This window comes from Sphaerodactylus townsendi, linkage group LG15 (genome assembly GCF_021028975.2).
Source record: "Sphaerodactylus townsendi isolate TG3544 linkage group LG15, MPM_Stown_v2.3, whole genome shotgun sequence".
Lineage (NCBI taxonomy): Eukaryota > Metazoa > Chordata > Lepidosauria > Squamata > Sphaerodactylidae > Sphaerodactylus > Sphaerodactylus townsendi.
In genome coordinates this window covers 9518572-9533462 of record NC_059439.1, presented here as the reverse complement: position 1 = coordinate 9533462, position 14891 = coordinate 9518572, and the positions used below count along the sequence as shown (strand labels likewise).

Here is a 14891-nt window from a genome sequence, read left to right as displayed (position 1 = left end):
GCAGAGATGGGGTGAGATCATTTATGAATAAATTAGATAAAAAGCGGCTAAAATACACCCTTGTCTAACCCCTTGTTAATTGGGGGTTTTGATGTTAAATTTCCTTGGGGAATAAATTTGACTTGGGAGCTTTCTTATTAAATAAAGAAATAGAGCTTTCTTATTAAATAAAGCAGCCTCTTATCCATCCACATCCTTACAAGTTTATCCCAAAGACAATCTCTAGGTATTGAGTCAAACACTCCTTTAAGATCTAAAAAAGCTACAGATAGCTTAGACCCTTTCCCCCCTACCGGATTTGTTAACAAGATTTATAAAAATGGCCCTGTGGACAAATGTTAATTTCCCTTTGCAAAATCCTATCTTCTCTAGCCTTAGGATATTCTGCTCATCCAGCCATAGTATGAATTGATTACCAGGTATCTGGCATAAAAATTTCCATCAATAGAAAGAAGGCCCATAGGTTGATAACTGGTTGGAAGCCAATGGTCACCTTTCTTAAAAACTGGTACAAGTATCACAATTGTCCATGAATCAGGGATTGAACCAACTTTAACAATTATTGTAAAAAGGGCCACCAGGAGAGGAACCCATCAATCTCATGCAGCTTTAAATATTTCTGGTGGAATTGCATTGGGGCTTGTTGCTTTCTTTGGCTTTAACTGGTCACTAAGAAGTTTAACTTCTTCTGGGGACACCACAGGCCACTCTGGCAAATCCGCCATAGTAAACCTGAGACTCCAAGGAGTCCATTTTATCATCAAGGAATAGGCAACCGGTGGGAGCTTCCAAGAGATGTACTTTATGCAATAATGTCACTTCTGGGTTCCAGCATCATTCTGGTGGACATTGTAAAACTCTCCCCCACCCCAAACTCTACCCGATGTCATTCGCCCAGCCTGAAAAGGCCTCTGGGAGGGTGCTATTTGCACCACTGGGGAGAAGACAGACAGTGACTCCCTGGGGACATTTCAGATATGGAAGACAGTGTGGAGTGGGGCACTATCTCCCCATGTTCTGCTGCCTGATCTGAATCAGCCCAAGTGTGCCCGCTCAGTCCTTTCAGTGTTTGTTTGATTTCATGGACCCTTTGAGATCGCAAGGAAATTGGGATAAGCAGGGTGCAAAGTGCTGATATATGATGACTCTCTTAGGCAGAGGTGTAGCTCCAAGGGAATGGGGGGAGCACGAAGCACTGGGCATGCGCCCCTATGGGGGCATGGTGAGGGTGTTCCGGGGGTGTGGCGGGGCATTCTGGGGCAGGATGGGGCGTTCCAGGGAAGGAAGGGGGCAGAGGACATACCAGTGCATGGGGTGCTTTCCCCCCTTGCTACACCTCTGCTCTTAGGTTTTCAAGGCAGGAGACAAATAGAGGTTGTTTGCCATCCCCTGCCTCTGTGTAATGACCCTAGACTTCCTAGGTGGTCTCCTATTCACATACTAACCAGGGATGACCCCAGTTACTTTTGGGAGATATAATGAAATCAGGTCCACCTGGGCCATCCAGGACACAGCATGTGACATGTATTTAGGATGTCATCCTACCCTATGGGGCATGGGTTTGAATAGGTGGCACTTCAGCCTTTAGAGCTCCATGGCACACAGTGGTAAGCTGCAGTGCTACAGGTAAAGGTCTGCTCATGATCTGAATTCAAACACAATGGAAGTCAGTTTCAGGTAGCTGGCTCAAGGCTGATCCATACTTGAGTACTCAGATTGCTGGGGGTAAAGTGTAGATAACTGGGGAAAAGCAGTGGCAAACCTCCCTGTAAACATAATCTGCATAGTAAATTTCATGCTGTGGTGTCACCCCATGAGTAAGTTAATGATCCGGTGTTTGCACAGGGCACTACTTTGACCTTTTCCTTTTTACAATTTTTCAGTTTAAGGTTTCAACAAATTGCAATTTTCCTTTTATGGGAGAAGAAAGAGAATCTTGATGATTTGCAGGACAATAAACCACTGATTTAATTCTCTTGTTCCCTTTTTGGGTAGATTAATCTGTGGAAAAAGTTACCTCATGTGGGAATATCTGGAGGCTCTTTGGTATGACCAGTTGGCCCAGAATGTGTTTTCAAATATTCTGATTGCATCTACTGCAGCATGCATTCCTAGATGCTCTAGTATCATGACAACACCCAATCTTAGAAGACTTGGGCAAAAAGGAGAATTGCTTCCTTCAAGGAGGTTCCATTTCCCTTTCCTAAGTGAAAAAATTAAAAAATTAATGATTCTATGCAACTATAGATTTACTGGTATAGTAACATATTTAGAAAGGAGTGGTTGATGTTTAAAGAAATTGCCTTGTTTACTGAGATATCTGGAGGCAAAAGGCCTCTAGGATTTTTTTCGCCTTAGTTTAAAGGATAAGATGGAACTCATCCAGCCAGAAGAAAGGAATGCTTCCACTGGTGGTGACACCCTTGCCTAGGAAAGGATATAAATTGAGATCAAGGATGACAGCCCTGCACTCTGGTCAAGTGTGAAGCTCTGCATTTTGACGCCTGCTTTGGATTGGTTGGGAATCACCACTGTTATGAAGAGTAGCTCTCAGCCCGCTACTGCCACTCTGGGGAGGAACGGTGCCAGCACTGGCTCCAATACAAGGCCCAGACTTCCTTCAGCATCTTCCAGCCATGGCAAGAGAGGCAGTTTCTCTTGTCAAAGTCCAGTTGGATGTAGCTCTCCCTGTAGCCATGGGGTTAGCCGAAGTACCTTTTCCAATGGCAGTTGTAGCGGCAGATTTGTTGGTGGGAGCTATGGAAGGAGAATGAGCACGGGAAGTTTTCCTGGAAGCAGCTATGATGGCTACTCTCCGTTTGGATATAGTGATGGCCTCATTGAAGTTGGCGGTGGTATAGTTGGCCACTTTGTTGCTGGGATGGGTGGTGATCCCAGTCACAGTGACATCGTTTTCTCTTCCGTTGATGGGAAAACGATCATGCAGAACCTCAACGACCGTCTGGCCAATTACTTAGACAAAGTCCGATGCCTGGAGGCCGAAAATGCTGACATTGAAGCCAGAATCGAAGCTTTTGTTGACCAGCACGGGCCCATTGGTGACCCCAAGGACTATAGCCACTACTATCAACACATTGAGGAGCTTAAAAACCAGGTAAGGGCATCTTCTTTCAATTGCATACTCACAGGTTTGTGCATTTTAGTTGTTGCACATGAAAAGATGGAAGTCTACAAAGGAATATTCAGAGGTGTATTACAGAGGGAAGTCTGTTTGTAATACACCTCTGAAGATGCCAGCCGCAGATGCAGGCAAAACTTTAGAAACAAGATCAACCAGACCACGGCCACACAGCCCGGAAAACCCACAACAATCAGTTGAATCTGACCGTGAAAGCCTTCGACAATATATTCTACAAAGGAAACCTTTTTGTTTCTTTAATAAAATCCTGGATTTCTTTGCCCCATGTGATTAGCTATTTCATTTATGTAGTTGTAAAGGCATGGCATCGAGGTTAGTTTCAGACAAAGGCTGAAGAGCCCCTGGTTTACATTAGGAATGCAAATAACTTTACTGCAAAAATGTCCAGCTGGGGAACATACTGGTCCAGATTTCAGATGTGTTCATTTTCTGCTGTCTGTATCAAACAGCTGCTGAGCAAATTTGCAACTGCACAATAGCTGTGGGGGAAGGTTCATTGCCTTGCCTTGCCTTGCCTTGCCTTGCCTTGCGAATGCTTTTGCTTCTGCATAGTTGGTGAAAACAATTCTCCCGCAGGCTTATGGGGCAGGTACTTCAATGATGTGGGAGGGGAACTACAATATAGCCCTGATAATACATCGTTCAATGGGAGCCAATCAATCAGACTTTTTAAAAAGAGTTAGCTGGCTGACTGATTTTTTTTTTGTCATTTATATAACTGGTTTTGTAACATGTATTTTGGGGGGTTTTGCATTAAAATTTTTCATTAGAGTTTCAAAATCTTTGCAACACACAAAGAAAAAATCACCAAATTATAAAGTGCTTATTCGATAGGGACTCCCAGATTCTTCTGTGCTGAATATTAACCCTAAAAGCATTTTTTAGCAGTTGGTCATTAGCTGTCGAGATAAAATTACATCTTTAGCATCGTTACTGATAAAAGTCTCACTTTTTTTGGTTCTTATTTTAACAATCCTTAACTAGTAATCATAAATTTATTGTTTTCTGTCTAATTACTCTATCAAGGGTTTCCAATTGTCCATAAACTTAATTAACTTATTTTCTTTGAGTAATGAAGTTAACTTGGTCATTTCTGCCAACGTTAAGTGAATAAAATGAATTTAAAAATTCCTAGGGGCTTGGATAGAAGACAGATTTAACTTGTAGGGAGATTTTTTTAAAAAAATGTGAGCGAGCATTAAAAGGAGAAAGTCCAGACTTTCACCTCAGGATTCTACACTGTATTTCTTCAGTGGGTTTTTGAATAGTATAAACTTAAAGACATAAACAAATGTCCTGTTTAACATCTCTCTCCCTTCCCAGATTATTTGTGCATCTGTGGAAAACAACAAGATCCTTCTCAAGATAGACAACAGTCAGATGAATGTTGAAGACATGAAACAGAAGTTAGTATTGACCCTTCTTTTCCAAATAACAAATCTTTGAATCTTTCAGACATTCCTAAATTAACATCTGTGCCCTTCCGTTAGGCTAATGCACTGATATTAAGAAAAGAAAAATGGGCTGGAAGGAGACTAGGCATTATAAAGAATGGCTGGATTAAAACCAGCGCCAATTAAAAGAGTAATAATCAGTTCGTTCAGAGTGGGTGGTAGCTGCTTACAACAATTGTTAGACAGGCAGAGTAGCTTAACATAAAATTTAGCGCAAAGTAAGCATCTGCAGTTGGAAATTACAGAAGGATATACAGGATAGTAGCCACTCTGAGCCCAGCCCCAGCTAGGAACGGGCAGGGTTTAAATCCAATAAAATAAAATAAAGACTGAATAAAGAGTCCAGTGCTTTTTAAATGCAAGAGCTGTTCAGAGGTGATTTGCTACCTCTGCATCATAATTCTGGTAATCTGTGGTGGTCTCCCATCCAAATACTAGCCAGGACCAACTAGAGGCACAGTACTAAGTGGGACAGAATGTCCTATCAACACATTCTTTCCTAATACAAAACACTTGAAATTCAGTCTTCAGTTGTTGTATGCCAGCTCTCATGACCTATTTGAGGAGTCTCAAAGCTTAAATAATTGGGAGGCAAACACCTTAGTGGGATTAGTTTGATATGAACATTGGATGTGAACATTGGTCAGGAATACTGGTCTAACTACTAGGAAATGTGAAACAAAAGGTTGAATCTAACCAGATTTTCTGCTGATGGAAAGGAGGCCAATTGGCCATGCTGGCAGGAGCTGATGGGAATTGTAGTCTATGAACATCTGGAGAGCCACAGGTTGCAGACCCCTGTTCTAGAGCAAGGGTCTCTGCTGATCTCTGGAAAAGGATATGTATTCTGAAAAACCACATGGGGATAGGAAGAACAGGCATAGGAAGATTGAGTAAACAATGTGGCTGGAGCCAACGCTTCCTTTGGCTGTTTCTTCTAGGAAAAGCACAAGAATAATTCAAATTCTGCTGTTTGTGCTTTTGTATGTGAATGTAGGTGTCAATATTTGCTTTGGATGCAAATTGTTTAACCCGAGAACTGCAGAAATAAACACATTTACTAAAGAAGTCCAGCCAACAGATGCATCATCTTCAGAACACTTTCCTTTCTTGTTAATTTAGACTTGGGACGGAATATGGCCTTCGTCAGAATGTGGAAGCTGACATTAATGGGCTACACCCCATTTTGAATCAAATGACCCATAGTAAATTGGACTTGGAGGCTGAACTCAAATTGTTGCAAGAGGAAATTTGGAATCTTAAGAAGACCCATGATGAGGTAACCCATCTGTTCCCCCAAATATCTCCCCCTGTTAAAAGAGACCACAATGGAGGCATTATAATCAGAGGAGCTGTTCTTGCAGGAACTGAAGTCCTTGAAAAAACAGACCAGTGACATCAATGTCCAACTCAGCTCCTGCTCTGGACCAGATCTGAAAAAAATCCTGGAGGATATGAGACGTAAATATGAAGCAATGATCGACTTGAACCGCAAACAAGTTGCAGAGTGGTATAAAGGCAAGGTAAAGATGGCAAAACCCTTTTGGCCAAGCCAAACAGGTGGTGAGCAGAGTGTCTTTCCCAGGGTTAGCAAAAGCAACATAGAGAATGGAGTTTGAATTAATGTATGCAAATTTTGCATATTTGTTCAGGTTGCATAACTTGGATTTTTTTTAAAAGCAAAACATTAACAACTCTATCAATGAACAACTAAAGCAGAGGCCCTTTCCGCATGGGACAATAAACGCAGAGGAAGGGCAGGATAAAACCCAGGTGGGAACTTTGCACTGTTCTCACCCCCAACATGGGTCTAACCCACCCCTCACTCACACTATTGGTCACAGGGTGGGTTTTTTGAGAATCGCGTTTTCAGCTATTCTTTTATTTTAATGTGACTCACAGCTAGAGAATCAAACTAGAGAATTGCAGCCCCCACCCCACCCCCCGGCTCCTACCTGCGCAGCTACACAGGAGGAATGGGCCATAACATGGCCCTGGGGGCAATTCTGCCTACCTGTGAGCCTGGGGACCCCAAATGGCACAAGCCTCCATGCGAAGGCGTGTGCCCCATTCGCATGGATGGCTGTCCACAGAACAGCCAGTCATGCAAATGGCATGGGGCGAGGACAGGTTCATGTAACCCACCTCTCACCCTGGTTTATTGGCCCGTGCAGAAAGGGCCAGACATTAACTGAAGCTTTTGTTTTTACAAATCACCACAATTCTATTTCCCTGCACAACTAATAAGTATGTTTTGTCTTGAAAATGCAGCTGTTTATTCAGTGACCATTTAGGTATGCATTACCTCATGGCTGTTTGCTTTTCAATGTTTTTTTTTTTTTGTTTAAACATGGGATTCTCCTGCTGCAAAGTGTCCCCAGCTGAGCCAATCTTCCATTTTGCCTGCCCCCTATTCTTGTTCTATCTGTGCAATCTCCAACTGGGGAGGTTGCCTGCTGCCTTTTGGGGTGTGTGTGTGTGTGTTTGGTCTAACATTAATGAACTAGACCATGTTAGTTTTAAGTCAATTTTGAAGGTCTAGTGTTCAAGACTCTCAACATGAAAATTAATAATAAAAACCAACCCTTTCAGTCCTTCTGAAGTTGTGGCCAGAAGAGTGGGAAGAATTGCCACTATGTGGGTGAGGAAAACCAGAAGGAAAAAGAAAACCCAAAGAAACCAAAATACATGTTGATTTCCTTCACGTCCCCTATATAGGGGACGTGAAAAGTCATGCTTTTAGAGGTTTCAGAAACTGTGGAGATTCTCTGATGTGACGCGTGGTGAGTTTGGGAGAGGGGGAAACATCTGCGTATCCAAGAATCCAACCCAAAGAGAATAAATGCCCAATGCGAAGGAGACCACAAGTGCATAAATGGCTAGTGTGTGTTGCAGCTTGAGGAGGTGAACCAGGAAGTCTGCACCAGCAGCAAAGAAGTGGAAGACGGCAGGCAGAAGATCATTAATCTGAGACGCCAGCTACAAGGCTTTGAGATTGATCTTCAAGCCAAGTGCACTATGGTAAGTGATGATGGCATGACAAGCATGATACTGCTCAGTCTTGCAATACATGGAAGTCATAGCATTCTCCCATCCCAGGACAGATCTGCTTGCCCCATAGCTACTACTATGCTATACCACTAGGTGTCCTCGGACTATTCCATGAGCATCGAATGCAGCCTCAATTAGCTTTGGGACCATGGAGGAAAGAAAGAATGGCTTTAACCCTGCTACTTCCACTCCGTTTTGCTATTCAACACTGGGTCCTCTGCACTGCTGTTCGCATTGCACAGGAGAAAAAACATTAGCAAAACCAAATTGAATTAAAGGGTTAAACAATCTCTCCTTTGTCTGCACAGCCCCAAGACAAACTGAGGCTGCTCAAGCTTTCAGTATGATGGAGTGACAGAAGCATATTTACTGCATCGTATTAAGCCACCAGCTTGATCCCGAGATGACTGAGCAGCTCATCCCACAGTACCGGCAATGTATCTATCTAGCAGTGAATTCTGTCCTCCAGATTGGCTAGTAGCAGATCCACTGAACTTCCTTTTGTCTTAAAATCCATTGAGGGGGTTGCAGAATGAAGGGTTTATTGCTTCAGCAGAGGTGTACCGGGGGGAAATGGCACCCAGAGAAATCTGTTCTCCCAGCACCACCACCACCACCACCCCGCTACACCTGGGATGGGGTCATGCCCCCGAGCTGATAAAAGCAAAGGCCCCAGCATGGAGCTTTCCAGTTGCTTCTGTCCTCCCCAGAGGGGAGGGCAGAAGGGACTGCCGGCTCCTGGCTTGAAGGTGGAAGCCGGGAGGGGGCGGGGACTGGGAGGGTCCTCTGGCTTCCTTGGACCCGCCCATGTCAATGACGACATGGTCGGGGCCAAGGGCACCAGAAGATGACAAGGCAGCAGGACTTCCTGCTGCCTTGCCAACTTCCTGGTCACGTGGGGGGGGAGCGATTTTGCACGTAACCAAATCAGTGGTGCCTGGGGACAGAGGGTACCCCTGTCCCTAGGCAAATGTGCCACTGTTCCTCAACAACAGTATGTCTTCCAAGTTGCAGACTTCAAAGCCAGGCACTAATGAGGGGTCAACAATAACAATGAAAGACCCCAGAATACATTGTAGTCTCTGTTCCACCACCTTGGTCTCAGCAGTGAAGAAATATATCTTGGTATGAGGTTGTAGGTTGTACTTTGGATCTAGATAGCCATGCACGGGCAGTAGTGATTTGTGCATCCCAGAGTCAGTCTCCTATAGTGAAAGCAATTCTCAAGGCCTTTCTCTTCTAGGCAGATCAAAGAATTGGCTTTCTTGCAGTGTTGCATCTGTTTGCTTTCTGCATTGGTTCTGGCCCAAGAAAGCTCTATTTTCCACATATATTGCAGATTTTGCCTTCTGGCTATTGTTGCTGTTGTTGTTTCCCAGAGAGACACGCTGCAAGCATCGCTAGCTGAGACAGAAGGCCGCTACAATGACCATCTAGCCAAAATACAGGGCCAGATAATGAGCACAGAGCAGCAACTGGCAGAGCTGCGCTTGGAAATGGAGGACCAGGATCAAGAATATAAAGAGCTTCTGAGTGTTAAAAACCGGCTGGAGTATGAAATTCAGACCTACCGTTGCCTGCTAGAAGCAGGGCAGCAAGACGACAAGTGCGTGCGTAGACAAAAGACAGATGCTAAAATTTTCCAGGGGGATTTGTCCTTTTTTTTGTCCCAGCAGGAACATTTTTCTTTTGTCCCCTGCCCCTGTACAATTGAATACACACATCTATGACACTGACAACTCTTACATATTAAAAAAAAGCATTAAAAATGTAAGGCAGAGCAAAAGGCCTTCACACGCTTCTGGCATGCGACCCCCTCAATCTGCCCCTCTGTTTGTTATTTGAAGTCTGCCACAGGCTGATTGACTGTGGGAGCGGCTCTTCGTTGCACATCTGACAATCACACTGACTTCCCATACCAGATAGCAGCAACTCCTATTCATAAGTTATATTTTTGGCATTCTTCCCTCACATTCTAGAAAAGCACATTATGTGCTCTTGCTATGAATGGCCACCATTTCATGTGAACAGGGCAAGTGCAGTTCTGGTATGTCACGTGTGATTAGAAACTCCGGCTTGTAGGGTGCACAAAACTGGAAAATACATGTGTCATCTTGTTCATACAAAATGATGACCTTGTATAATGAGAGGATCCTCTTAGCATGCTGTCCCAGTGTGTAATGCCCAGAATGTAATGCCCAGAATGTAATGGACAGGGCTTCTGCATTCCTAGAATTTTATTAATTTATTCACTTCACTTACAAGCCATGCTTCTCATGAAGAGTTAAGGCAGATTGCAACATACATGTATGTGTGTACATATATATTTATATCATGTCTGTGTTCAATTGTACAAGGTAAGGCAGCCAATAATTGTAATTGAACTAGGACTGTAGTTAAAAGACCTGCTGTAATGCAGTGAGTGGATTACAAATGTCAAAGACAATGTGGTTAAAGCATGCTGATACATATAGTAAATATTACAATAGACTATTATCCTATTTCATTTTTTAAAATTCTCCTGAGCTATATAATACACTGCCACTCTAATCCCTTTATTAAAATGCCATCCTGAACATGCCAATGAAATGTTCAAAACTAGAGTCTTGGACTGCCCATTAAGCTCACCATGGGGAATGATATCTCTGTGTTGAGGTTCCCAGACAGTCAAACAAATCATTTGGGACCCCTATGCAATGTAATATACTGTCATCACTACATGTAACTGCTGGCTACTGGTAGAAACAGAGAAATTCATAGTATGTTGTGTTTTTGACCCACACAGTGACTTGATGAGTGGAAGGCAAGACAGGGTAGGAAATCTGCCACCAACATGCCGCTAATGCGTGCAGGGATTGCATTAGGCAACCCAGATCTAATCTTTTTGTTATCATACCTATTCATGCTATAAAGACTAGTAATGCTGCTAGCAGACCCTACACACTCTTGGGCATGTCATTTCTGATTTACCCCATCAGCCAAATGTTCCTGTTCCCATAAACCATGCTCACTTTGCCTTAGTGTTTGGATTCATGAGTTCCTGAGATCCTCTTACGCTGAAGTGTGCCAGACTCTTATCATGTTTAAAACTTGTCTGGCAAGAACTACAATATTTTTTTAAGATAAGGTCGATCAGTTCCACAAATTATGGAAAGTGAAAGCAGGTTAGATAAATATTGCTTTGAGCCAGTCTGACGGCTTTCTTGCGAAGAAAACTAAAGTAAAATCTACAGTCAGCAAAGATCAGCTGGTCGAGAGACCAGACAATTGGACTATGTAAAGACATTTTACATCATTAATATGAACTATCTCCTTTTTCACAGAAGAGGAGGGGGAGCAGGAGTCACACACCCATGTTCAGCTGGGAGCAGAGGGGAAAAAAGTGTTCCATCTACCAAATGCCAACCAAGCCAAGCGACATGCCGCCGTTAGTCATGTCTGCCTCCGAACGGACCAGGTGATGTACACATTATGCTATACAGGAGCAAGCCATTACTCTGTCCCACTAGAAGATTCAGACAAATATTTGCTGTTCTTTGTTTCTAAAAACAGAGGTGCTGGTAGCCTGAAATGTTGCCATCTAACCCAGTTGGTATTTGCTGCGGTGGCAGAAGAAAAATAAATGGTTGAAAGCTGATGATGTGACATCACTTCTGGGTTTTCATCTTCTTTCAGCCATCGTGCCTCCCTTGACAGGATTTTGGGATGTGTGAAAGCTGCCACATGGACCCTTGCTCATTCTAGCTATCCAAATCCTGTAAGAACCATATAAATGAACCTGTGGTGGCTATCAACAGATCATTAACTGGCACCTTCCCTCAAGCTCTCAAACAGACTCCATCCACTGCTAAAAAAAACCCCTAGACAAAATTATGTAGATAATTATTGCCCAGTCTTTGCCCTTTCTTAACAAAGTAATTGGGAGAGCAGTAGTGGATCAATTCCAGGTCCTCCTGGATAACTCATGGTCCCTAGGCCTTTTCTAATCTGGTTTCAGGTCAGTCTATGGGGCAGGGATGGCTCTGATGGCTTTAGTTGATGACCTCCACCTGACAAAGGTCATGCTTCTTTGTTGGGATCCATCTGCAGCCTTTGCTACAGTAGATCATCCTAGTGAAGAACTGGGAGGCAGAAGTAGGTATCAGGGGATGTGCCTTGGTCCGGTTTAAATAGTTCCTCGTAGGTCGGACTCATAAGATTGCAGTTGTAGATCAACTATCTTCAGTGGGGGAGTTACCTTGTGGAAACCTACACCATGGTGCAAATATTATCCCCCATGTCATTCAACCTCTTCATAAAGCCTTTAGGAGAAATCATTCACAGCTTTGGAATGGGATGTTGTCCATATGCAGATAATACCTAGCGTGGTGTAGTGGTCAAGAGCAGGTGCACTCTAATCTAGAGAACCAGGTTTGATTCCCCGCTCTGCCACTTGAGCTGTGGAAGCTTATCTGGTGAACTAGATTAGCTTGTGCACTCCAATACATGCCAGCTAGGTGACCTTGGGTCACAGTTCTTCAGAGCTCTCTCAGTCCCACCTACCTCACAGGGTGTTTGTTGTGAAGGGGGAAGGGAAAGGAGTTTGTAAGCCCCTTTGAGTCTTCTTACAGGAGAGAAAGGGGGGATATAAATCCAGGGACGGGGGCGGGGTGGGGGGAGGAAACTGTGCCCATCATAAAAATTCTCATTGAAACTATAATTAAAAGTCAAAGGAATGAGAATCAATTCTGGAACAGTAGCCATCATTAACAAGACTATGAAAGACTATGAAAAATATATTAGCCAGGAGTTTATTCCTAGGTTCAGTGTATAAAGGACAGGCCAAAACATAATGGAGAAGGACTTCCACTGAACTAGTTTGTAGAATTTGAAAGAGTTTGAAAAGAGTTTGTAGCATCTGAAAAGATTCCCTTTTAGGTAATTCTTATTTTTTTCCCCTCTCTCTCAACAGAGCACAACAGAAGCATATAGAATACTTCTACAGAAAAGCAACTGATTGATCAAGGCACTCAATTTTTTTCTAGTTCACAGCTATTGGAAGCCACTCAAGGAGAATAGAAGGCATCAGTTTGCTTCTAATTTTAGCCCTCACCTGATCGTCCAATAGGCAACTATTTAACATCTAGTCATAAGGTTGCTCAAGTGCCTCCCTCCACCTGTCTCCTTTGCACCTGACCAGTTCTTTGCTTTTAGCTTGTGCAAACACCTTCGTCAAATAAATCTGTCCTGCAGTTCATTTACTAACCCATTCATGTCTAATAAAGGCTTTGCTGGTTGCAACTGAACCCCAAAGACCTGACAGCATGAAGGGTCAGCTGACGTATGAGATGCCACATTTAATTTGTATTGCACAATGTCAATTTGCGTCACCCCACACTTTAGGTGAAGTCCCCCTGCAAGATGACCTTATAAAACTGTCACAGGAAAAGCTAGGTTTGATCTGCTGAATTTATGAGACTGTAATCATTATGGTGGGGTTGATGACGTAGATGCAGCCCTCAGGGGTGGTACCAGTGTGCAGGAGACAAGCCTCACATCCAACTAACATTACAGGTGACCCAAGAAGAACACTGCATCTTCTCCATTTCTGGGCATAACTTGGTCCTGTGATCCCAGCAGCCCCACCTGCTGCTAGAGTCGTTGGCCTACCAACTAGGCAGCCAAGGACTCTGGAAACCACATCCATCCCAGCTTACGGGTTCCGTCTGCCCAGCTGCAGAAAAAAAGGCAGTGCTTCTTTGTGTATTCAGGATTCCAACTCAACTTTTGGCATCTCCTTTTCATGGAGAACTCCTGCAGCAGGGTTGGGGAAGGCCACTGCTAAACTCCCTATATATTAAGCACCCACCAAGAATATCAGGGTGGAATATATGAATTGGGTAGATGCCATTTTCCCTCTCACAAACAATCCTGTGAGTTAGATTGGGTTGAGTGAGAACAAGTGGGTCAAAGCAGGGAGATGAATCTGCATCTCTCCGATGGTGTCCAGTACGTTGGGTGCTTTCACACACGTTGAATAATGCACTTCCAATCCACTTTCAATGCACGTCAACTATTATATTCTATTATTTGCTAGTATATGCATTATTGTCAGTATATTTAAAGATTAGTAGCTGTTTTTAAAAAGAAAATTAAATTTAAAAGAAAAAATGTTAATCCAAAGGATGATTGATAAGGAAGACGTTTTAAAACTTGGAATGTAACAAATGTCAAGATTCCTTTTTATAAAGATGTGCATTTTTGCTCTTTTTAATCTGTAAAGATCTATCCTTATGCTCACTTTTATATTTTGTTATTCGTTCTAATATAAAATCATTAAAAAACACACCCTACAATTGTTTGCAAGTGGATTTTATGATTTCACATAGAAAAATACAGCTGCTAGGTGCATTGAAATTGGAATGAAAGTGCATTATTCAGCACGTGTGAAAACACCCTTAAATTACTATAACACTTTGGCTTAAGACCTTAGAGAGCTACTATTCTACTATCAGGGTAGACATTGCTGTGAAAGCCAGCGTGGTGTAGTTAAGAGTGGTGAACTCTAATCTGGAGAATCAGGTTTGATTCCCCACTCCTCCACATGAGCAGCGGACTCTTATCTGGTGAACTGGATTTGTTTCCCTGCTCTTCCACATGAAGTCTGCTGGGTGACCTGGGCTAGTCACAGTTCTCGCTGAACTCTCTCAGCCCCACCTACCTCACACGGTGTCTGTGGTGGAGAGAGGAAGAGAAAGGAATTTGTAAGCTGCCTTGATCTCCTTACAGGAAAGAAAGATGGGGGCATAAACCCAAACTCTTCTTTTTCTTGAGCCCCACGCACCAGTCATTTCCTTTGATTTGGTATTCCAGCTTCTCATATCCAGATATCCATGTGTCCCATCTAGCCAGCTCAAGGGGCAATGTAGGACCACAGGTAGCCCAAATGCACTCTCCTATTATATCCTTTCAGCTTCTCCTGGGCAGGCTGAAGCCTGAAAGAATCTGTAAAGTCATGGATGGAACCAGCCCCAAAACTGGCAAGTCTGGAACAAAGCCTGCCTAAACCTGCAGTGTAATGGGCTTTCACAGTCCAGCGCTGATTACATAAAAGAATAGGCCACCACCATACTGGTTGGTTGGCAGCTTCACCTTTTTCTGTTCCCCAAGGGCACAAAAATCTGTATTCTTGCTTTACTATGATTTACAGCCACATAGTTTTTAAAAGTTCAACAGTACATTTTAGA

General features: G+C 43.2%; 1 protein-coding gene across 1 annotated transcript; it reads left to right on the top strand.

The window, feature by feature from the left end:
• Positions 1-2755: 2755 nt before the first annotated feature.
• LOC125443930 (keratin, type I cytoskeletal 13-like) lies at positions 2756-12993 on the top strand. The gene is made up of 8 exons (XM_048516309.1): positions 2756-3115; positions 4484-4566; positions 5737-5893; positions 5979-6137; positions 7510-7635; positions 9045-9271; positions 10989-11122; positions 12617-12993. The coding sequence occupies exons 1-7, from the start codon at positions 2771-2773 to the stop codon at positions 11095-11097; spliced, it is 1206 nt and encodes a 401-aa protein (XP_048372266.1). The 5' UTR covers positions 2756-2770; the 3' UTR covers positions 11098-11122; positions 12617-12993.
• The last annotated feature ends 1898 nt before the right edge of the window (positions 12994-14891 follow it).